The sequence below is a fragment of the Trypanosoma melophagium genome (assembly GCF_022059095.1).
Source record: "Trypanosoma melophagium isolate St. Kilda chromosome Unknown ctg28segment0, whole genome shotgun sequence".
Lineage (NCBI taxonomy): Eukaryota > Euglenozoa > Kinetoplastea > Trypanosomatida > Trypanosomatidae > Trypanosoma > Trypanosoma melophagium.
Window position 1 is genome coordinate 18,371 of NW_027125159.1, and position 23,747 is coordinate 42,117.

General features: G+C 40.3%; 3 protein-coding genes across 4 annotated transcripts; all 3 read right to left on the minus strand.

Annotated features, from left to right (window-relative positions):
- Positions 1–27: 27 nt before the first annotated feature.
- Positions 28–3,492, minus strand: LSM04_007937 (uncharacterized protein; the record flags this gene model as incomplete). Its single annotated transcript, XM_067330112.1, has 1 exon — positions 28–3,492. The coding sequence occupies one exon, from the start codon at positions 3,490–3,492 to the stop codon at positions 28–30; it is 3,465 nt and encodes a 1,154-aa protein (XP_067190341.1).
- Positions 3,493–5,523: 2,031 nt separating this feature from the next.
- On the minus strand, positions 5,524–9,411 carry LSM04_008933 (Exportin-1/Importin-beta-like; the record flags this gene model as incomplete). Its single annotated transcript, XM_067330123.1, has 1 exon — positions 5,524–9,411. One exon carries the CDS (start codon positions 9,409–9,411, stop codon positions 5,524–5,526), a length of 3,888 nt encoding a protein of 1,295 aa, XP_067190355.1.
- An 842-nt stretch (positions 9,412–10,253) lies between these two features.
- LSM04_001794 lies at positions 10,254–23,441 on the minus strand (the record flags this gene model as incomplete). Of its 2 annotated transcripts, none has more annotated exons than XM_067330134.1 (1): positions 10,254–23,441. In XM_067330134.1, one exon carries the CDS (start codon positions 23,439–23,441, stop codon positions 10,254–10,256), a length of 13,188 nt encoding a protein of 4,395 aa, XP_067190287.1. The 2 variants fall into 2 exon arrangements, with proteins under 2 accessions (XP_067190287.1, XP_067190288.1); XM_067330135.1 differs by having other exon boundaries at positions 10,254–17,378.
- Positions 23,442–23,747: the final 306 nt, after the last annotated feature.

Consider the following 23,747-nt stretch of genomic DNA (forward strand, 5'->3'; position numbering starts at 1 on the left):
GTGGCCATGAATGTGTATATAAAATGTCTAGAACTGTGGTGCAAAATATTGTCCGTGTGGTGGTGGCATCATCGTTAATGTTTCACGCTGTTGGGGCAAACACCTGATAGCAGCAGCGCCGGTTGACATGGCGTACTCCGTGGGTGAATAGTTTCCACCATAGTTATATGCATTCCACTGTGGATGCACAGGGGGTTGCATATAAACTGGAATTTGTGTCATGTGCACATTTGGATGATAAGCAGCAATTGGATTAGGAACACCAGTTGTGTGTGTTGGTGGTACCTGTTGTTGTTGTTGAAGCATTTCCATCGGATATGATGGAACTCCAGCGCCTGCTGCGGGGTAAACTCCATGATGCGATGCCGCATTTGGCGGTAATGCAGGATGTTGCGCTAACATGGCTGTCGTGTACGCTGGATCTTGTGGAATACATGATAGTCCCTGCACATACGGCACCAGTGAGTGAATGAAATGGCAGGATGAACCAAGATTACACATTTTATTGAATTGAAAATGAGCGCAATGACGTGCTTTGATACCGCTTGTATTCACTGTATCATTATTATTATTATTATTATTATTATTATTATTCGTTGCGGCATTGGAGTTATCTGCAGTGGTAGGATCACCTCCTCCTTTATTACTATTATTGTTATTAGTGTTGTTACTGTTATTGCTGTCGTTACTGCTGCAGGTCTCGTCACCACCACCGCCAATCGTATTCTTCTTTGAAAAATGTATAAGCAAGCTATGCACATTAGAAGCACCAATCGTTTGAAGAATCATTTCCGATGGAATAAGTTGTGGAAAACTCTTTTCCTGGTTTGGTGGGTATACGTGTAGGAGAACACCAGGTGGTAAAGTTGCATATCCCTGTGTGTTCTTTCCACCACGAAGTACTTCAGCAGAGAGTTCACGTCCCTCTATTGCTGCACCGCTTATGACATTTTCATTAACGTGCACCAACGTTGAGGATGGAATATGATGAGAGTGAATGTACTGGCAATCCATCTTCTGCGCACAACGATTATTAATATACCTTTTACATAACTGAAATCGGAATCGTGAGTGTGTACCATATTGTTCCTGAAACGCCACGTAACGAACAGCCCCACGTGTTGCCACAATATTTGAACTTTCAATTATGTAATGTTGTCGAATATCGGCGTCGTAGAGAGAAAAATTAAACCCTTCAGGGCACAACACTTCTTCTTTAGGATTATTTACCATCATTAATTCCAAATCATTTGCACTGATGACTGGAACCATTCTACCTTGCTCTTCTTGTTGCTGCTGTTTTTGCTGTTCTTGTTGCTCTTGCTGTGATGTCTCTATGGCTCCCTTTTGCTCAGACATATGTTGTTTTACTTTTTCTTTTGCTTTTTCGTTTGCTTTTTTTTGTTCTTGTTCTTCTTTTTCTTGTTGCTGCTGTTGTGGTTTTGATTCTAATGGTGGTCGTGCTAATGGGTGTAATACTCTCAGTGGATTCGTTCCCATATCATCATGTGTAGTCATTGTTGTTTTCTTCCTACTTGGACTGTTACTACTCCCCTGCAAATGTCCTCCTCTTAGCTTCGTAGTTTTTGCATTAATTTGATTCTCTTGGCAGACACCGCCCACGTCATTCGGCCGAAGTGTGGCATTATACGCCTCAATATCATGTTCCTCATCATCGTAGTATTCCCAATCATATGTGTCGCGGTGTTCATCAGCTCTGCGAAAGCCGCTGTGACTGGACGTCGGTGTTGTACTCCATGATGTGAGTGAGGCAAGACTGCCGCTCTGCCCTTCACGCTGTACGGAAGACGGACGTGGACAGTTCTTATTGTTGTAAATCGCATTAGTGTTATCCAGAACACCACCACCACTAGTACTACGTGGCGTAGTACCACCAGTAGCAGCAGGGAGAGAAGTTAACGTGGGAACAAAACTGTGCACAAAGCAGGAGGGTGATGCCAAACTCTCCGTACTGCAGCGCCGACCAAAACCGCTGTTCACATGATGATGATGACTACTACTACTACTATTATTATTATTATTATTATTATTATTATTACTGTTATAACGGTTCATATAATTACCGCCCTCATCCAATAACACATTTGAGGGTGATTGCAGTACGGCCCCATGACCTGTCGTTGGTGTAAATAACGGACCTGCTGAATCTGCAAAACTCCGCCGCATCATTGGCGATGACTGCGTAGAGAAAAGTGATAAACTCCGCTGTCGCATTTCACAACCACGCGACACGGGCGACACACACGACGGCGATGAGCACAAACTCGCAGCCGCACTAGCGCTGAGAGATGGGGGAAAGCCACTACTTTGTGTGGCGCAGAAGGCGCTGTTCGCACGATGACGTGTTGGCCACACAGAAGAAGACTGCTGCGTTTGTACATGTGATTGGGCGTGTATTGGCTGTTCCAGTGAAACACTCTCATATATGGAAAGTGTGGAGGACGGCGGACCACAGAACTCATCCTCATCGTCGTCCCCGCCAACACCACGCGCCACAGCCTCGTTGCTCGCATATGCACGTCCGTAGTCATGCGAAGAAGTTGCACAGCCCCCACCAATACACGCAGCTCGTTCGGCAAAACTGGTATTATTGTTATTACTGCTACTGATGTTACTTCCTGCGGAAACTGTAACGGAAGGAGCAGCAGCTGGGAGTCGCAGTGCGATGGGTGAATTTCGTACGGCGGCATTTGTTTTAATGGCTACAGTTAAACTGTTACTCGCTAGTGAGGTGTGTGTTGTAATGCATGGACTCATTCGATTACCGGCGTTAACAGACTCTGTGGTTGGGGAAGTTGGTGTTAGTGTGTAGGGATTATGCCTCCAGGAGACTGGTGATAATGTTCGATCCACCGGTGAAGTTGGGCGATTCATTGGCATCACAACATCCACACTATGACGATGTGTTGTCTGTCGATCACGCTGCGGTGTGTCACTATTTTTATTTACATACTGCGTTTGATTCTGCGAGTTTTTCCTCACAGCCTCCACCTTTTTGATAGTATTATTCGTCGTCGTACCAGCAGCAGCATTAATGATATTTGTATCACTCTTCCCTCTGCCGCCGGCTTTTATATCCACATTATGTTCATCCATCATTCCAATACTCATACACGATGATCTGCGGCGTTGACTTTCCATATATACACTCCCCTGCTCAGTTTGACTCCTCTCCGCCTGTCCAACACCCATGACGATGGATGTGGTGTCCACACTATCATTTCTCTTATTTCCCTGTTGTTTTTGTCTTTCTTCCTCTTCCATGTGTTGATGTGATAGTGGCGTGCAGGACTTTTCAAATCGTGTGGAGTGCCGTACTACAGCCCCCATTGGTGTTTCCCGCGGTGTCGCTTCGTTAATACTTCCCACACCTCCCACTAAAGGCGTGTTGGAGTTTAATTGATCCTCTTCTTCCTCCCCTTGTGGCTGTTCTCGCGATAGACCAATAGAGATAGAGTTGGGCTGCGCCATTTTCCAAAATTCACGTGGGGGAATGTAAATAAATAAGGAGAAATCAATATGCAATAGTACCGCAAATGCAGAGTAATTTTAGAATTAGAAATACAAAATAAAAATGAAAACCAATATATAAATACAAATATATATATAAAGCAATTTGAAGTTAATTCAAATATCGTGGGAAATTACTGAGAAGGCCAAAAAAAAGGAGGAAAAAAGGAAGAACAAAACACAAGTAAAAAAGCAAAATTATTATTTTATTATTTTTTGAGTTTGTGTGTGTATGTGTTTTATTCTTTCCTTTTCTATTATTTCTCCTTGTACTTCTTTTATTATCGACGTGGCAATATAAATATATATTTATATATGACTATACTAGTGGTATTCTTTTCTAACCTTCTCTTATATTCCCTTGATGTAAGCAATGTTATATTATATCCCACTCTTCACCTAATTCTTAAAAGGTAAGTATGTTTCTCACACAGATATCAAGTATATATAATACGTATCTCACCTATACTCTTATGTGAGCGAGAAGATAATAATAAGCGAAAAGAAAGTATATATATATATATATATATATATATATATATATATAAGAAAAAAAGGCCTTATAGTGTTGTGATTCCTTGTTATCGCTGCGATAATATCAATGTCTGCGAAGATCCTTCGTATCTTGCTGCTCTTCTCCTATTCCTTTTTATTTTCTTTTGTTCGAAAACAAAAAAACAGTTCGTTGTGCCTCTGTACTTTCCTTTTCACTTTCTCTTTTTCTCTTCTCTCTGTGTGTGTGTACTGCGCAAACAATCAATCCTTCTTTAATTGTTTTTCTTCTTGCTATAACCACTGAAGCATCTACAGTGTGAGTAAATAGAGAGAAAAAGGAAAAGAATAAAAAAACAAGTGATACCATAAAAAATGAAAAAACAGAGAGCAGTAAAAAACCAAGTAATAAACTTTTTACTTTTCAGTTCAATATATTAACAAAGATACATACTTAATATTATATATATATATATATATATATATATATATATATATATATATATATGTTATGGTTATGTATAGTTATGATACAGCTTCTTCTCCCTTCACATTGGCGGCTGCGGTTACCTTCTTCTTATGTTTCACACATTATACGTGAGAATCATTCATTAGAAAATAAAAAAAATGTATGCATGTCGGTTAAACGTGCTTAAATGATCATCATCCACATAACCATCATATCAAAATAAAAAATAAAAAAAACGAGAGAAGGAGATAGCGAAAGACCTAATTAATTGGTCAAATTGCATACGAAGAAGTGCGACAATATAAAAACAACTGCAGCAGCAGTTTTGGCTGAAAAAAGGAGGAATTCGAATAAACGCGCGAGGTGCAAAAAAAAAAAAACGAAAGAATAAATAAAAAGAATGAAAACGCAAACATATGAAGAATAATCACTAAAAAAAAGAAAAACAAATGTAGTTGCACAAATTATATATATATATATATAAAGGGAAATGGAAAATAAAAAAGAAAATGTTAGAAACGAATTCCCCCGCATCAATATAAGCATATACGCAACATATTTCTTTGTGACCTTTCATTTTGGATCCTTAATATTAGCACTTATTTTATTTTAATAAATTTCTTGTTTTTCTTCGTTTTAATTTTCTTTTCATTTTTATTTTATCTCTTCATTCTATGCAGAACACGTTATTGTTTCTTTTTTTTTCCTTTAACAAAAACAAAAAAAAAACCATTCTCGTCTTTCCAAGAAGTTATCATACGCATCGGACCATGTAGAAATAAATAAAGGGAGAAGTAATAACGCATTAAACGGAAAAAAAAACGATGTACTTGGTTTCCTTCAGAGTTCAAAGAGCAAGCCCACACAAACAAACACAGAAACGAACAAAAACACTCAAACAGAAAGAAAAAGAGTCAAAAATAATGGCAGTAGAAGAAAGCAAATCGTTCTCTATTAGCACTACTTCTCTCTCTCTCTCACCCTCGTTCTCTTTCCATTATTCTCTCTTTTATTATTTTCGCTTACTTCCATCAACTCACCTGTTGTTCCTTCGCCTTCTGCAGCATATTGCGAAATCGCATCTTCATCTCCATTGAGAATCCCGCACTTTCGTCCCGCAGGACTTTCACAAAACCCGCCGCCTCCGCCGCCCCAACAAACGACTGAAGTGTGTTGTGCAGCAGCACAGAGAGGGACGAGTCGTGGGGGCCAAGTCCCCGCATGAGCGCCTTTAGTAAATGACCAGCCTCACCAATGAGAAACAAATTCTTCGCATCTCGCACATCAAAGGCGGCGGAGAGAAAGCGACGAAGTACGGCATGAACGGCATCGTTTAACATAAATAGCAGCCAATTCCGGTAACACTCAGACATATCTATTCCACAAATAGAATTAACACTACTGTCGACACAGCCTTGACCCACACCACTAGTACCACTACCACCAAAAGCACTGTTATTATTATTATTATTATTATTATTATTATTATTATTATTACTGTTGTTGTTATTGTTATTACTATTACTATTCGTATAGTCTGCGGCGGCTTGCGTCATCTTTGTCATAATCTGCAGTGCGAGCTTTGGCAATTCCGCCTCACCCGTGAGTTGCAGTGCGGCAAGGAGTTGCTGCAGTAGTGGTGTGAGTTCACTGCGTGGAAGTGCTAATAACACTGCCGTACATCCCGCCTGCGTGGCGCCGTGCAGAACGGCGAAGAGTTGCCGGTAAACTTCCCGCCGCTCCCGCGCCGCCTCCGAGACAACTCCACTCACGACTATTTCGTGTTGCGATTGCGATTGCGATTGCGATTGCTGTGATTGTTGAGAGTCTTGTTGAGATTGCTGAGATTGTTGTTGTGACTGTTGGAATTGTAATTGCAGTTGTGGATGTATTGCCGCTGGAATTGTAAGTTGTTGTTCGTCCTGCAGGCCCCCAACGGTGGCGATGATGTGCGGAAAAATTGCGGGAATTGTCGCGTTTAAAAGTTCCGCCGCCCGCCCCCCGCCGCCGCTGCGGTGCACTAACAACAACAACAACCGCAGCAATCGCGTTAACTCCCCCGCTGTTGCGATGCACGTTAATGTGTGTGTGAGATACGGGGCGGCGTACACCGCAATACACGTGTAGGGGAGTGTGTGGACCATTTGTGTAAAGTACTGTGCCGCCCGCTCTCGCACAGACGAGGATGCATGCCACGATACAAGTACACTCACCACATCACGTGTGACGCCGTGAAAGATATCCGCCGCAATCGCATCTACAGGGCTAATAGTATTATTATTACTATTATTATTATTATTATTATTATTATTATTATTATTATTATTATTATCATTGTTCACAATACCATTACCGCGGAGGCCCTTCGCTAACGCGCTCAGAAACGAAATGGCATCTGCCACCGACTCTGCATAAGCAGAATCACCACCGCCACTATTATTATTATTATTATTATTATTATTATTATTATTATTATTATTACAAGTAGAAGTACCAACTGAATTTAATGAAGCAGCAGAGGCCACTTCGTGTAGATTCTGCACAACAGACTGTGTTACCTGCACAATCATCATTTCACCCTCACTGGCAGGTTGTGTCGTTGTGGATGTCCCTTGCATAACACTCAGTAGATTGCCAGTCGCCTCATACAACTCACGACGATCATTTGGTAAAAGCACATTAGAGGAGAAAATTGTATACAGTGCACTCACAATGTTTTGCTTATGTGGAAACAAATTACCTTTTAGTAGTTGTACGAGATGCGCAAAAAGGTAACAAATACGTGCACGTACACGAGGATGAACATTCGTCACTCCATGCGGTGACAACAACAATCGCTCCAGTAGCAGTGGAATGTATTCCTTATGATACGCAAAGAAGGCATAATAACGGTCAAAGACTTCAAAATAACTGAGATGTACCACAGGAGATGAACACTGTGCAATATACTCAGATGATAGTACAATACTTAGAAGTTCTGAATACTCATTTTTAGCATCTCGTAAATTATCCATTCGAATATATTCTCCTAATTCATAGAAATAACGCAACGCAGCCTCCACCGCATCTGGATTGTTATTACTACCACTATTACCACTATTACTACTACAATTACCACCAACAGCAAGATTGGTGTTGTTCATAACACCACTATTACTACTAACACTAACACAGTTATCACTATAAAATACCCCTTCAAAGTGCCCTTGTTGTTGCTGTTGTTGGTACTGATGATTTTCAGCGCTTTCATTTCCATTTAATACTCCTCCTTTCCAATATAACAATCTCCCTCCTTCTCCTCCTCCTACTGCTGCTACACCTTCTTCCCCACTTTCTCCAACTCCAGCAGCACGTCTAACTACTACCTGTAAATGTTGTTTTACTATAGAGGGATATCGTCGAAAAAGTAAACGCGTAAGGGTATGTAATTGTTTACGTTGATCAATCACCTCATCACACCACATAAGATCTTCTCTTTGAGAAGCACCATGTACGATCGTGTGATTATATAGTATTGGAAGTAATTGTAGTGCTTGTTCTTCACGTAATGCAGTGGATTTAATATAAATATGCACAAATGGTAAAAGGGCATTGTTTACCTCATTGTTATTAATACTCAGAAGAAGTAGTAATTGTTCTAGAACATTATATAATGCTGCACGCACCATATAAAGTGATTCCACAGAGAAGTTTCCATCATCCGAGGGAAGTGTTCCGAGTGCACTACTCTTTCCGTTCATAATAGTATGATTAGGATTAGTAAACGTATTCGTATTATTCCCATCATCATTACCAGAGTTACCTTGATAAGGGTAATAATGATGTGTTTGTTCCTGATGCTGTGAATTAATATTAGGATGATTCGCATTACCAGTACTCTTACTCTTTTCCTCTAATGTGGTGGAGATATGATCATATAGGGATAAAAATTGTTCTGCCACAGCCCGTACAAGTCTTGCCGTAACCTCAAGCGAATTCACATCCTCCTCCGTCTCAGGAGGCACCTGTAAGAGAAGACTAACAATACGTGGAAGTGTATCAATAATGTTTAGTGTTCGTAATGATTCCATCTTCGCCGCCGGCAGTTGTTTCTTCTCTACAAGACTGTAAATACACTCACACGCCGCATCCCGCACGGCGGGAGTTGTAACAAGAAAGTACAGCAAATTAATCCAATCCGCCGTGATAAACAGTGTAACATCCACCCACTCAATATAGGTCTGCACAACCGAGAGACAAATACGCACAATCTCCGGGGCGCGTAGACGACAATCACACAAAATAACATACCATGTTGAGACCGCACGCGGCATTACATGTTCACGCATCGCATCTTTTAATTCCATATCACGTGCCCGCTGTTCACGTCCACGATCGGCACGTGATCGCACTGACACCACCCGCTCATCAATATACTCAAAGAGACGCAGAACGTATACGGTAACGGCATCACTCACATGTGGAAGTGTACTGCTGCGGGCGAGGAGTTCAAACGCATCTTCAAAGAAAGATCGCCAACGGGATGGAAAGAATACTTGCAGACCAGCCACCATCATTTGTGCGTGTTTATTCGCGAGGAACTCCATCGGCTGCCGCTGCTCCGTTGTACATGAGAAGAAGAAGCGGTAGATGAAAGAGAAAAGGGTGCGGTACACCTCCGCCGCCTGTTCATCGCTAATACCACTGGCAAGACTTGGTAAATGATGCATAATGGTATTAAATGCCCAACAACATCGTACATCACTGAGTGGTTCATTACTGATGATGTGAAATGATAAATTGAGACCTTCTGCAGTGGCACGAAGTGCCATGAGATAACTTTCTGCCTCACGTCGTTGTTGTTGTGTGATACCGGGATGAAACATGTGCGTTATTTCCATCGCATGCGTGAAGTGATTCGTAGACGGTAGTGTGGTCATGACAAACACAGTAAATATATATATATATACAGATATATACACACAAATAGAGAGATCGCAATGCAAAGATTTTATTGGAAGTAACGAATGAATGAGTGAAAATATTTAATAATAACAATAAAAAATGTGGATCGGTCTCCCTATCAATCAATTAATCTATCTATCTACCTATATAGATATTTAGATGAATAGATGGACAAAGATATGCCTTACTAAAGGTGAAAATTTGTATCTCTCAAAAAGCCCACAGGAAATCACGTACAAAAATTGTAGCACGATTAAAAGGGGAAACAAAGTGAAAAAAGAAAAAGAAAACAACGCCACGGTTGCTAAAACAGGTAAATTTATTAAAAAGAAAGAAGAAAGAGGAAATGAATAAATAGAGATACATAAAGAAGATGTTTTTCTTTTAAATGGAACAACAACAAGATTGTACACAGAAAACACAGAGAAACACACAAATAATAACATATTACTGCAAACAAAACTGGTTTCACTCATATTTTCGCATTCTCTTCGTTATATCCTCATAACCCAATCTGTATCTATTGCAATTTTTTTCTGTTTCTCAAATTCTGTAATATATAAATATGAATATGGCCACGGAATTTAAAAAATAAAATAAAATGAAAGGAACACTCTCATTTTACCGCCCTGTCCATTCCACCAAGACCCATACACCATAACTAGAGTTTTTACAAGTATCTAGGATAATACCACAAGAAAAAAAAAATACACATACACAAACACATACAGAAGAACTCTATACCTGGTAAAAGATACGTTATCCTTATCTAATATATATATATATATATATATATATATATATATATATATATATATTATACCCATGGCGACCATCCATCAAACATGTAGGCCAGCAATTCTGTATTCTGTGCAGTTTGCAATAGCTTATGCACATGTGTTGGCACGCCTAGTAATTCACCAGACTCATATCCCTGAATCTTCTCCGCCACACGTGAGAGTGTTCGCTCAGCATCCGCATACGTTGGCTTCTGTCGACGTACACCCAAATCTCTCTGCCGCGGTGTGGCGTCGCCTCTCATCTTTTCTCCTACTCCGCCTCTTTTTGTTTCCGGCTCTTCCCTCTGCGGCGGCGCCACTACTGTGACGGCCCAAAGAGCGAGCGGGTCGTGGGCGCAGGCCTCGAGAACGGTTAAAAGTAATTCCTTCTGTCCACGCAGTACACGTAAAGTTCCCTCGCAGTGGCGGCGGAATGGCCCATCGGCTCCCCGCAGGCCGAGTCCATCGACAATATTGCGTGTAAGGCGAAAGGGCACAACTTCTGGAACAGGCAGCAGTTTGCCCTGATCAAAGGCCATACCGAGATCAATGTGAATAAGCTCCGCACGTTGGGTGTGGAGAAGGAGATTATTGCTGTGTCGATCACCAAGCCCAACAATGTAGCCAAGCATACTAGAAGCCGCCACACTACGTGTATACGCCTCCCGCCGCTCAAACCACTCTTGAGGGGTAAAGAAATGTTCAAGAAAGAAATAATGTAATGCAGGTGTGAATTCTGCATATAAAGTGAGTAAGGTATCATGCTTTTGCGTCTTACTAGCATCATGTAACCTTTGACGACACTCAAGTGTGGTTGGTTCTCCAGGAAAATATCGCTCATGAGCTCCTGTAGGTAATTTATTCTTACTACTAGTACTACCTTCACCATTAATATAGTGACCAAGTGGAACAGTACCATCAACCCACTCAATAATTCCAACCGTAGGGGCAAGAGGAACCACACTATATGTAGAAATATGTAAATGTTGAGTTGTCCGTTCTTTTGCTAAAAGCTCATTCGATAAATCAAATACTTGTTCAATGAGACTATCTTGACGTAAATCATCTTCAGATTTAAGAAGTTGACGTACAACAAGTCCATCACTAAGTACACATCGAAGGGCTTTAGGAAGATTTATACCTCCATGTGTAGTAAATTTTTCCTCATAATACGCAACCCGTGGTAACATCATTAATTGATCCTGTAAGGGTGATGATGATGATGTAGTAGTAGTAGTAGTAGTAGTATCATTAATAATAAAGTTATAGGTTGAAAATGCATGTGGAAGTGTCAATGTAGGGGGTGGAATGCATAAATTCTTCATAGAATCCTCCATAATCATAAAATCCACAGGAATACGGTGTTCAGAGCGACGACCATCATGTACACGATGAAAAGCAAGTTGTATATAAGCCGCAGAAAGTTTTTCCGCATCACATACAAGTCGTTTTCGCCATTCTTCATCGTCATTTTTACTTCCATTATTATTACTATTATTGTGATTACTATTAACATCCGAAGTAGTAATCTTCATTGCACGAAGAATACGACGTGCCAGTGTTACCTTCTTCTCATCCACTACATGCAATCCATTACCATGCGCCGATACCGCCGCTGCGGCTGCTGGTCCAAATTGATGTCCATTCGCCAGAGCCAAAAGCGGCCAAACCGCATGTAATGGTCGTTCAATCGCAATACGCAGAACGAGTTCTTCAAGATTGGCATCATCCAGTGAAGTTCCCAGTTGTGCCACTAATTGTGAATAGAGTGGAAGAAATTTATGCAGCGGTGTGTTCTCCATTGCCTTTCGAAGTACCCGTGAGGTGGCAGAAACAGCAGAGGTTGGTTCTGTTAAGTGTCGATCATCCAATCGCTCATCATGCTGCAACCACAGTGAAACAAATCCAAATACAGCGAGAAGATCATCCGAACCGCATGGTCCACTGTATTGTAGAAATCGTGCATAGGCATTAAGTGCACTACGACGATAAAGTGCATATGTTTCAACTTCACGCATCCATTCCTGTTCTTCACGTGCCGTTTCTACACGAATAACGCGTATACGACGTTGAAGAATTCTTCTCTCCTCCTCACTTAGTTCGCTACCTGACCGTTGTTGTTGCTGTTCCAATTCTATACGAATACGACGGGATTCTTCTATACTTTCCTGTAATTTACGGTACTCTTCACTATGTAGTCGTGTAGCAATATCACGTGCTAGCATATGACACATACGTGCAAGTTGCAAACTACAACCACCTGTGCGATCACTACTAGCACATGCTGTTAAGAATGGGTCTCGCACTAACTGTGAGAGAGGAACTAAACGTGCTTCTTTAGCCCATATAACTAATTGTTCTACTATGGGTGGCATAAGGGGCGCCTCTTTTGGTAATGGGAACCAATAACCACTAGGATTGGGAAAATTAGTATCTAATACTTCTGTTTTTTTTGATGAAGCTCCTAACATGGCTGCTGCCGCTGATGTTTTTGGAGTTGTTATGTTTTGCAGAATAGCAATAGCGCGATGTGTTTCACCGCTTGCGAACTCTGCACGTGCCTGCACAAGTGCAAGAAACGCAGAGACTGGCAATCCACAAGTTGTTGTTGCACTCTCCAAAGAAATACCACCCATATGCTTTACTGATTCCCTCTCACGGTGTTGGTTATTATTATTATTATTATTATTATTATTATTATTATTATTATTATTATTATTATTATTATTATTATTATTATTATTATTATTATTATTATTATTAGCGTTAACATCACGCATACTTACCTGTTGAGAGACTTCCCGATATGCCGAGAGCCATTGTTGTACAAGAAACGGTTTATTCCCACGCAGTGCACGTTCACTACAACACTCCAAATGTGACAACCACCACTGTGGCTGACGATAGGCAATACACAACTGCTGTTGTACACTATCGACTAATTCCAACTCTCGATAAGGCGCATGTACATGTGATAATCTCGCATGCACCCACTTTGGTGGTCGTGCTTGTGTAGAAGTACTGAATTGTCCACATTCTTTTCCACATTCCTCAATACAATGTAAAGCCTCTGCCTGTAACATTGTACGAAACCAATTGTTCGGATCTAATTGGCATGCAAGTTGCTGTTGTGCCTGCGTAGACCATCGCTGTGCCTCATAATAATCCCCACGACGAAAACTTTGTAGTGCAAAAAATATACTTTCATCCATTGAAACAAATGATGGTAATAATAACTCATGCTGTTGTTGTTGTTGCTCCTTCGCTATCGTCTCTAGACAGTTATCATCCCAGCGGCCAACACGCCAGAGGGCAGAAGCTAAGGCCGCTCGCAACGCTGCATGTTCATCATTTTCACCTTGTAGTGAAATAACACCATTAAGAGAAGCATTAAAGTTTTGTTTTACTGCTGAAAGAAGTATTTGTACGGCAGTATCAGTGGCACCTAAATTCATCAATGCATTTGTCTTTTCCAATAATAAACGAGTTTTGGAATAACTACTATTATTACTCCTATCTGAGATATTAGCGTACTCCAAACGATCTAGTAAGAGCAGTACAGACTGCCATCTACCTGCGTTTTTCTCATGTTCAATACGTTGCATTGGGTGTCGCAAAAAGAATGCCTCTTCCCACGGTGTTGTTGTACTGTAATAATCCGCAGTACCTATTTCACCAGGCAACACTGGTAATAAGTGTGATTGTCTAACCGTTATTGTTTTTCTTTCTGTAATATTAGTGTCTACATAATCGTCATCAGTACTAATAGCGTTATTCTTATATGCATCACAATAACTGTCTTCACGAAATCGCAGTGTCGTCTCTGCATCGACGAGAATACTATGCACTGCTGCTCGAAATGTAAAGAAACGTTGTGCTATTTCTGTTCGTGCCTCATCTTCACGTAATTGTCGTCCACGGGTATCACGATACTGTGCACGCTGCGCAGAAGGAAATAAAGTTGAGTATTGTTGTTGTTGTCCAGCAGATATAGCAGCCACAGAAGGAATTCCTTTACGTTTCCCAAGTAATGATTCCCCACTAAGTTCTGTGAATAATATAGCGAGATGTGGTTCATGGCAAGTCACGGCAGCGGCGGCGAGAATAAGTGGATTCACATCCGACAACCAATACGACTCCCGCATATCTGAAATTTCCGGTAATTCACCATATCCACTGGGTATAAATAGTGGAAATGTAAGTGTTTGGGCGGCGGTTTCCATCTCACTTGCGAGTATACGCGCTAATGGATGTGAATTACTACTATTACCACTATTATTATTATTATCTGGACGAACTCCACGACTACGAACTACTGTCATGAGTACAGATCGACACATGTTCAAGGCTCGTAGAAATAAACGTGTCATGTGACGAAATTGACGGGCTTGTTGAAATAGACAAGTTTCAAGTAAGTTTGACCACAATACACGATTTCCCCGTTGGGTTTCACTTTCTTTAAGAAGCATAACATGTAGAAATATTATAGGTAAAAAATCTTCCATAAACTTAACAAGACTACCACCACCCATCCATCTTAAAGGCATTGGTAACAAGACGGAGTGAAGAACAGTAGAAACTGTACTAAATCGATGTTGAAGGTTATACTGCCGAATAATTCCAATAAGGAAAAGTCTCAGAAAACGTGTGGCATCCTCATGTACACGTAAAGCATCCCAGACAGTTTCATCAAGTAGAGATGCCACACGTAATACTTCTTCATCTGCAGATAAGTTTAACATGTATAAAGGAATACCATAAAGATGTCGATGAAATACTTTAATCTCATTAAGGTGGATAAATGTTGTTGAACTGTTATAAAAATCCTTCTCTTGTTCCTTCTTTTTCGCATCATCTCGAATGAGTTGCAGGGTTCTCTGAATAAGTTGACCCTCATCACCGATATTTCGTCGACGAGAAGATGTCGTCGTTACACGCTCTTTAGTACGTTTTATAGATGTATCAAGAGTAAGATCTGTTATTTGGTTCTCCGCCACATCGCGTCTTTTATAGTTTTCATCTCCACTACCGCTAATATTATTGTTATTATCATCCATAGTTGTATTACCACAAAGCCAACCGCGAAGAGTCGTTGAGGCGATATATGCAATACAGGCATCTGTATCAAAAGAGAGTCGATACAGCTGTTCTACATGCTGACGATACAATTGATGTAATACCTCATCTAATGGCTTTTCTTGTAATGTCTCTTGTATCATCCCAGTTGGAGAAAGTAAAGCATCTACAACACTCTCTACACCGGCTTCTATAAAACACCAACATAATGCCCGTAACAGACGAAAAGCGTTTAATTGAACATCTCTATTTGTGGCTTGTAATACCATAGTGGTTGCAGATATTTGCCCTGGAGAAAATGATGGAGTACCTATACTTATTTCTGCATATGGATCTGTACTATTGGTATTCGTATTAACAAAAACATCATCTGCACACACTAGAGAGAAAAGATGTTGTATCACATGACAACATGTCTCATAAATCACCTGAGAAGTTAATAATTTCCCTGATGATGATGATGATGATGATTCTGAATGTGTAGTAGTAGTAGTAGTAGTAGTAGTAGTAGTAGTAGTAGTAGTAGTAGTTTTCTGTAACTTTTCAAGTCGAGCATGACTTTGTTTTTCCTCACGTAAATGTAATCGTATGAGTTTAACAAACGCCCAACGGGAGTGATCCACTGCGGCCGCAACTTCCGCGTAGAAAGAGGATGCCGGTGCACCCGAGACAAGCACACTGGTTCGTAGTAATGGAATAATACCTGCAATGCGTCGTCTAGCATTATTTAAAGAAGTGGATAAACCACATTTAATTCCTTCAACTTCTTCCTCTTCTTTTTCCTTTTCTTTTTCTTTTTTTGCCTTCACTGGTGTTTCTTCTGCATTGTACTGTGTGTGATGCATCTGCCAATCCCGTTCCTGCAGTGTGGCATCTAAACGACACATCGCCGTCCATGTACTCGCCACAACTCGTGATTCCTCCGAGATTGAAAGCATCACTGTACAGAGAAATGCCTCATCTGCCGCATCAACACTTCTTTTATTTAAGTTGGAAACGACAATGGACCAAATATATAATAACACATTACAAACAGTTGGTCGGGCATCTACACATGTCATGAGAATATTCCCACATATACGTAATACGGTGTGGAGAATATGTGGAACTTCCTTCTCTGTTAGTAACTCACGGCTCCACCATCGTTTTATAATTTCTTCAAGAAGTAAAACACTCATCATTCTTCTTTCTCCACGATGAGAACCATACGTAAGGCAAACATATAAATGTTGTAATAACACATACGCATGATCACCAGCATCACTAGCAAAAAACACATCCACTGCCCTTGTTTTTGCGGTTCCACTAAATAATGAATCAGACATGGATATTGGTTTCCCGACTGCTGTTTCTGCTGCAAGCGATGCTGATGTGGAAGAAGATGATGATAATAATGTTGTTGCTGTTCTTGTGCTCGCTCCTACAGTCATTGTCTGTGCGATAGTTTCACACAACATTACTACCGAACTGTACATTTGTTGAATTCCAACAATAGGATTTAGTACTCCAACAAGTTCTACAAATCGACATAAAATAGCATCCGCATTTTGACGTACATAAAGTGTATAATTGGTCGAAAGTGTACTTCTTACCCACTCCAGCGCCATATGTGCAGCTTCAGCCACATCTTCGTATCGTTCTTGTTGTTGTTGTCGATTTCTTTCTTTACATCGTCGTGAAGCCGCCGCAAAGAGGAATAAACGCGCCATAATATCTGGAAAGTACGCCAAAACACATTCCGTTAAAAGTGCCGTACTACGTGCGGAATTTTCCACCTTATCTCGTGTATGTTTATGCCATACTGCCAATCGCCATAAGAGTTCATTAGGACTCATAAACGCCACGGCCTCTTCATCATCCCCACGACGTGCACTACACAAAACAGCGAGTGGTAAAAGTGTAGACATAAGTGCTTCAAACATGTGATGTGGTTTTGTATAACCAAAGCAGTGAAGTGGAATTGCCTCTATCGGGTGATTCAATCGCCATAACCAGTCAAATAGTAATCGTTCACGGTGATAGTGACACAATTGTTGGGCATTCATTCCATATCCACTTAATGTAGATGAGGGTGTCATCATCATCATTTTTGTTGTTGTTGTTGTTGTTATTAAATGGCGTCCACCCAGTCGTGTGTAATTCCCAATGAGTTCAAGACATTCAATAATAAGTCCTCTATGCGCAAAGCCGTGTCTTGCCCAACACTCAAGAAGTGTACAAATAATATCCGCCTCCATTACAGGCGCCGCACGTGCGGCCTCACCAAGTGCACGTAAACTAGTAGCACAATGCATTGGACTTAATGAGATAATTCCCTCCTTAGCGCGATATAACAATTCATGCAAGACGAGAAGTGCGTTTTGGGTGAAGCGACTAAATAGCCAACGTACCTGTAATGCGGTGTGGCGTCGAACTATATAAGATGTCGTAGTGGATAAAAATGAAAAGAGATATTTACCAAGTTTTTCAGCTACTCGTGCATCACAACGGAAGAGCATGGTATTAATACTTGATAATACTGCACATTGAAGTTGTGGTGTTACAATCGGCATATCACTTCGTGATGTATCTGTTAATTGATCTACAAAGGTTTCTAGTAATCGTCCCTCTTCAAGTAATAAAAATGCATTTGAACCCGTGCGTCGTGATGCTTTTCTTTCCTCATTTACTCGCAATTGTTGTTCTTGGTGGGGTTGAAACCCCTTTTGAGCCAAAACTTTATTATTAGTGGCATTATCATCCATATCCATATCAACATCAACCACATAACCATCATCATTGAAAGAATTGATAGATGATATAGCTGTAGAAGGTCTACGTGGTGCATAGCTACTAAATGTACAAAATATACCCAATGCCAGTCCATAACGATAACGTGAAAAAAGAGTTTCACGAAGTTTCTGCGCCGCCACACGTGCCTGTGTATCATCACATGCCTCATGTAATACCTGCAATAACTGCGAGAGTGCATCCACTACAGCAAGTGAGGGCGGTAGAAACGGATGTGGTTTCAGTACATCACGTGCAGCCCCCATCGTCCCATTCCCATTTCCCCCACGATTATTATTATTATTATTATTATTATTATTATTATTATTACTATTCATATTAGTATTATTATTACTAGGTGGGAGAAGTCCATCACGTTCGAGAATAGCCACAACGGCGGCGGTAACTTGCGTTGGTTGTACAAGAGGATCAGCTGCGGCTGCCATTACACGTGTGAATCGCACAGCTGCGAGAACAGTTCCCAATAATGCAGAACTCAATCGCACCATCGCCTGCACCGCCGCCGTACTCCCATCAGAAGAAACAAAAGACATCGTATTAGTATTATTATTATTATTATTACTATTATTATTATTATTATTATTATTATTATTATTATTATTATTATTATTATTATTATTATTATTATTATTACTATTAGTAGTAGTAGTAGTAGTAGTAGTAGTACTGAGTGGTGCTAAACCGGCATTTAGTGCACGACGGGCAATAGCACCGGCAAGAGCGAGTGGAGTTTGTCGCGGTTCCCATAATGCAAAGTCTGCCGCTAGCAATATTGTGCCAACATCTGCAAACAACACAAGTAGTGCTCGCAGTACGGCACGATCACGCACAAGTGATCCACGCAACAGTCGTGTGGTGATATGACGACAGATCCACATAACGGCGTAGAAGAGAGAACCACGTGGCGAGAGACGACGGAGAACTGCCGCAGGTGCATCAAAGAGAAGTGAGGCTGGTAAACTCGAAAGTACATGAAGATCATCCTCCTCATCCCCTTCATTCTGACACACTCTCTGTTTATTTCCTTCTTTTTCTTTTTCTTCTTTGTTATTATCTACAGTGTAATTGGAATCATCCTTGTGGGTTTTGTTTTCACCACCCCGCACACGTGAACTCCGTGGTAAATACCATACACCAAGACGATAAAGGCGAAGAAGAAGATGGAGGAGTTGAACCGCATGAATACAAATCGTACGTTGTGCAAGTGCGACAGTGTCTTCATCCATAGTGCGTGTTTGTTCTTCTTGATTGGGATTTGCGGGTGTTATCACAGAAGCTGCACCGGCTGTACGTGCACGTTCTGCCAATTCCACGATTGACTTTGAAACCTCCGCTGCTAATACTTCTATCACAGAAGAAGGTACATCCCCATACCGTAGTCGTCCTCCATTTAATTCGGATTCCTCTCCATCTACATGATCACTATTCCCTGGGTGAGCAAAATAACTACTAGTATGCATATTTGATGTTGTTTCCTTTACTCTTGATGTTGATGTTGATGAAAGAAATTCATTCAATAAAAGCCAATGTCCTTCAGCTGCTTCACACGCCGAAGCAGGAACGTGTGTTTGTGGTATAATAAATGATGATTCAATAAGTCTACGTGATTGGGCCAATATTTGTCTCATTCTCTGCAGAGATGCCGCCGTCTTACCTGCACTATTACTATTACTACCACCACCACTAATAGTAGCTAGTGTAGAGGAGGATAAGGAGGATGAGGAAGATATAGTTTTATTATGATTTCCATGAAATGACGCATCTCTTAACGCGGAAAGAGAGTGTTGTAAACCCATTTCTCCTTCTGTTGCTGTGAGACAAGCAGCCAGTAAATAATCTTCTGATAAACGTAATGTCTGTAAAAAACAAGAAGCTGCCGCCGATGCCGCCGCCGGTGTATCTGTATCATGACGCCAAACCACACCATTATCATGTGGATAAAAACAGACCGCGTGTGAAATACCAGTAATGATAAAGGAAATACCTGTTGAAAGACGTACGGCCGTGGATGGAAGATCCAGTAAAGGATTTCCATGTTTTATTCTGTAATGGTTATGAAGCCTATGTTGTTTTTCTATAGCATGGTGTCTGGAAACAATTTCTGAAGATATAGCACCATAATGGTGATAAGATGATAAGAATTGTAACATGGCATAAAAAAGTCCAGCAGGAAGTATCGTTTTTGTATTCTGTACACTTCCACAGGCAGCAGCAATAAGTGAAGCCATCATAGCAGGTGGTGGAGGTGGAGATGATGATGAAGAAGAATTATGTCGAACATTTGATCCTAATGGAGATGTTAAATTCATATTTGCTATTGATATTGTTGTTCCTCCTTCTGTTGGAAGTGTACTGTGAATAATAGCCCGAACACGTGCAGTAATCGCATTAAAGTGTGCCGCCGTTTGCAGTCTTCCCCGTTCCTCACTCCGCACCAAAAGTGGTTGATATCCCACCACCGCACACTCCATCAGTAATCCCAATAAACGATACACCTGTTCCTTTGGTTGACTCTCATCATCACGTTGTGTCGTTGCTGTGGGAATATAACGCCGTACAAGCCAACGAAATATTTGTTGTTGACATATAATAGAAGTACGCGGGGCAACAGTGTTAAGTACGGCGAGGAGTAGTGTTTCAAGTCTCACACCATAATATGGGAATAGTGGTAAAAGTGCATCTTGTACAAGCCGTGTACATTGACGTTTAGTGAAACCAAGTGTTGTGGCTGGTTGGGCTAAGAGATGTAAAAGAAAGAGAGAACCATCCTTAACAAGATCCTGCACAGCCGCAGCACTAAGTGGTCCACCAGTTGTATTTGTAGTAGTAGTAGTAGTAGTAGTATTCGGTATTGTTGTTGGGGTTGTGTTGGTATGATGGATAAAGTATTCACTATCTATGTCTTTCATCATATCATAATGGTCATTTTCTATCTCATCATGATACTCCTCATTCTGTCGAGTTGAAGTATTTGCTGCAGTCATTTCTTGTTTGTTATCAAAGAAGAAAAGAGAACGAAAGGATTCTATAAGCGCATCCCCTGGTTGGATATGCGCTATTCTTCCTTTTACTTCTCTATTCTCCACAGACTTATTATTATTATTATTATTATTATTATTATTATTATTATTATTATTATTATTATTATTATTATTATTATCTACACTATTTGTATCCTCACGAGACCTTTTTCGGCCTTTTCCACTCGGATCCAATTCATTCAACGGTAAAACATGCGTCCCCACCTCCACCGTTACTGCAGTAGAGTTCATAGGAACAATAATATTATTATTACAATTACTATTAGTACTAGTACTAATACAAGTAGTATTCGTATGACGAGCAGTTGAAGGGAGAGCCATATAGGCATCATATGTACAGCAAGCAAGATAAATTACGACGGATCCAAAATCAAATAATGCTGAAAGTGGAGAACATGGGAAGTGAAACAACTCACGACGTGAAACCAGACTAAACTCACTACGTGCAACCGTAAAGAGTTGTAGTGTAAATGGCAATATCGTCTCATGCAGTAACGTCAAGGAACGAGGGGCAATAGGAGATGTATTATGAGATGCAAAGTTACGATTTTTTTCATTTATATTATCATTCTTCTTCTTTTCCGTGTTATCGTCATCGTTACTGTTATTACTATTATTGTTATTACTATTACTAGTATCCCCATGACATGAACTCGAATGCACATTTGGACGATTCCGATCAATATCCACCCGAACACATTCCCCCAATACAGCTGAGAAACAAACCGATATTTGTGTAGTCATAAAGGCAAGTGCCTCCATTCGCCATCCATCTCTTCGTGTAGTTGCATAAAAACAATGACAAAGCCATTTCACTAATTCCTGCGGTACGGCAGCCGCTAATGGATAATCATCGCGGGCCGCAGAAACAAGTACATTTAATGCCACAAGAAGATGTGCCTCTAATCGTAATGCACTTGTTGGTCGTAAATGACGTTGCGTCGTTAAACGCACGAGCCATTGTATAATGAGTGGTATTGTAACTTCAGTAGATGTCTCAATAGTCGCATTTGTATCTTCACAAGCCACAAATACATTCATTAATTGTGGGGCACGGAAGAGTTGTACAAGTAATGCGGCGTACGTTGTACCTTCTTCCACTGTGAGACGTGGACTATCGTGATCTTCTGATAACCCACCAATTCCCATCATACCACTATTACTATTACTATTACTACTGTTATTATTACTGTGAACGTTTCGACTCATCCCAATATTATTAAAACTCTGACCATTCACCCCTGTAGTAGTATTAGCATTAATATTAGTAGAAGTATTAGTTGTTTCTGTGCTGTTAGTTTCATACATAGTTCTCTCAATCAGTCGTAATAGTCGTACGGTAAGTTCCAGAATAAAGTTTGGCTGCAGAATTGATAAATATCCTTCAAATTGAAATAATTGAAGTAACATCTGTGCATACTCCTGTCCACACACCGTTACAAGCACTTCAGACTGTAATACCTCCAGTGCATGTCGCATGATACAAAACAACGGCGCGGCGTTTTTCCATAATAGAGGAAGTGCTGTGTGATTGGGTGTAATGCCCCATAAAGCCTGCGGTGTATCTAATCGATTCACTTCCATGGATAATGCAGTTGATGATGATATAATAGGATTTCCTGCAGAAAATAATACATATGAAATATCTTCTGTTTCTGCCATTGTATTCCTACCAGTTCTTCCACTTCCTCCCAATGATGATGATGTATATAGATCTTGATGACTCATATTACTATTACTATTATGACTACTGTTATTATGGCTGTTGGATGTCATTAGCGGCGTGGATTTAACTGACTGTGAGAGTCTAAGAAATAACGGTAAATTGTGATGAAGTGTTTCTAACAATGACCGCCAGGGACGTACGACTTCTCCACGTAATCGTTTTGCCCGATTTTCTGCAATAACATCTAACTCTTCCTCTGCCATTGTTGCGATCACAGTACTATTTATATTTGTTTTATTAGTATTATTATTATTATTATTATTTTGATTACGTCCAGTGGCACGTGTAGATGTTAATTGTCGTCGCTTTGCCGTCGCTGCACAGTACTGCGTTAATGCCGGCCGCACAACACTATCCAATACAACAATAAGAATATTATTTGTTACATGTTGTCCAAATACATTCTGCACATGTGTTCCACTCTGTTCAGCGACGGTTTCAAGTAATGTGAGAAGATCAATTAATGATTTTTGGGCTTCTCGTGTGTTTGTGCATTGAATATCATTTACAATGGCGGTAAGGCGAGCTCTTAGCGTGGCTATGTTTGTATGCGTGGAGGAAGAACTAGAAGAAGAAGTATTTGCGAGATCCATAACGCCAAATGATGAGGATGATGTCACTTATTTATAAATAATAAAAATGACAGAGAGAGAGAGTGTGTGTGTGTAAATGGAATGTATTTATTCGTAATATTATATATAATATGTCTGTATCTATCTATGTGAATATATGTATGTATGTATGTGTTTTTATTTTGATTATTGTGTATATATTTCTGTAATGAATGTATTTTTTTTTTTACTTTAATTTTTCGTTGTTCTCTTCAATCGACTCAAATCTTCTAAGAAAGAAGAGAAAAGAAAAAAAAAATTGGTGTTAAGTTTAGCAAAACAAAGCCA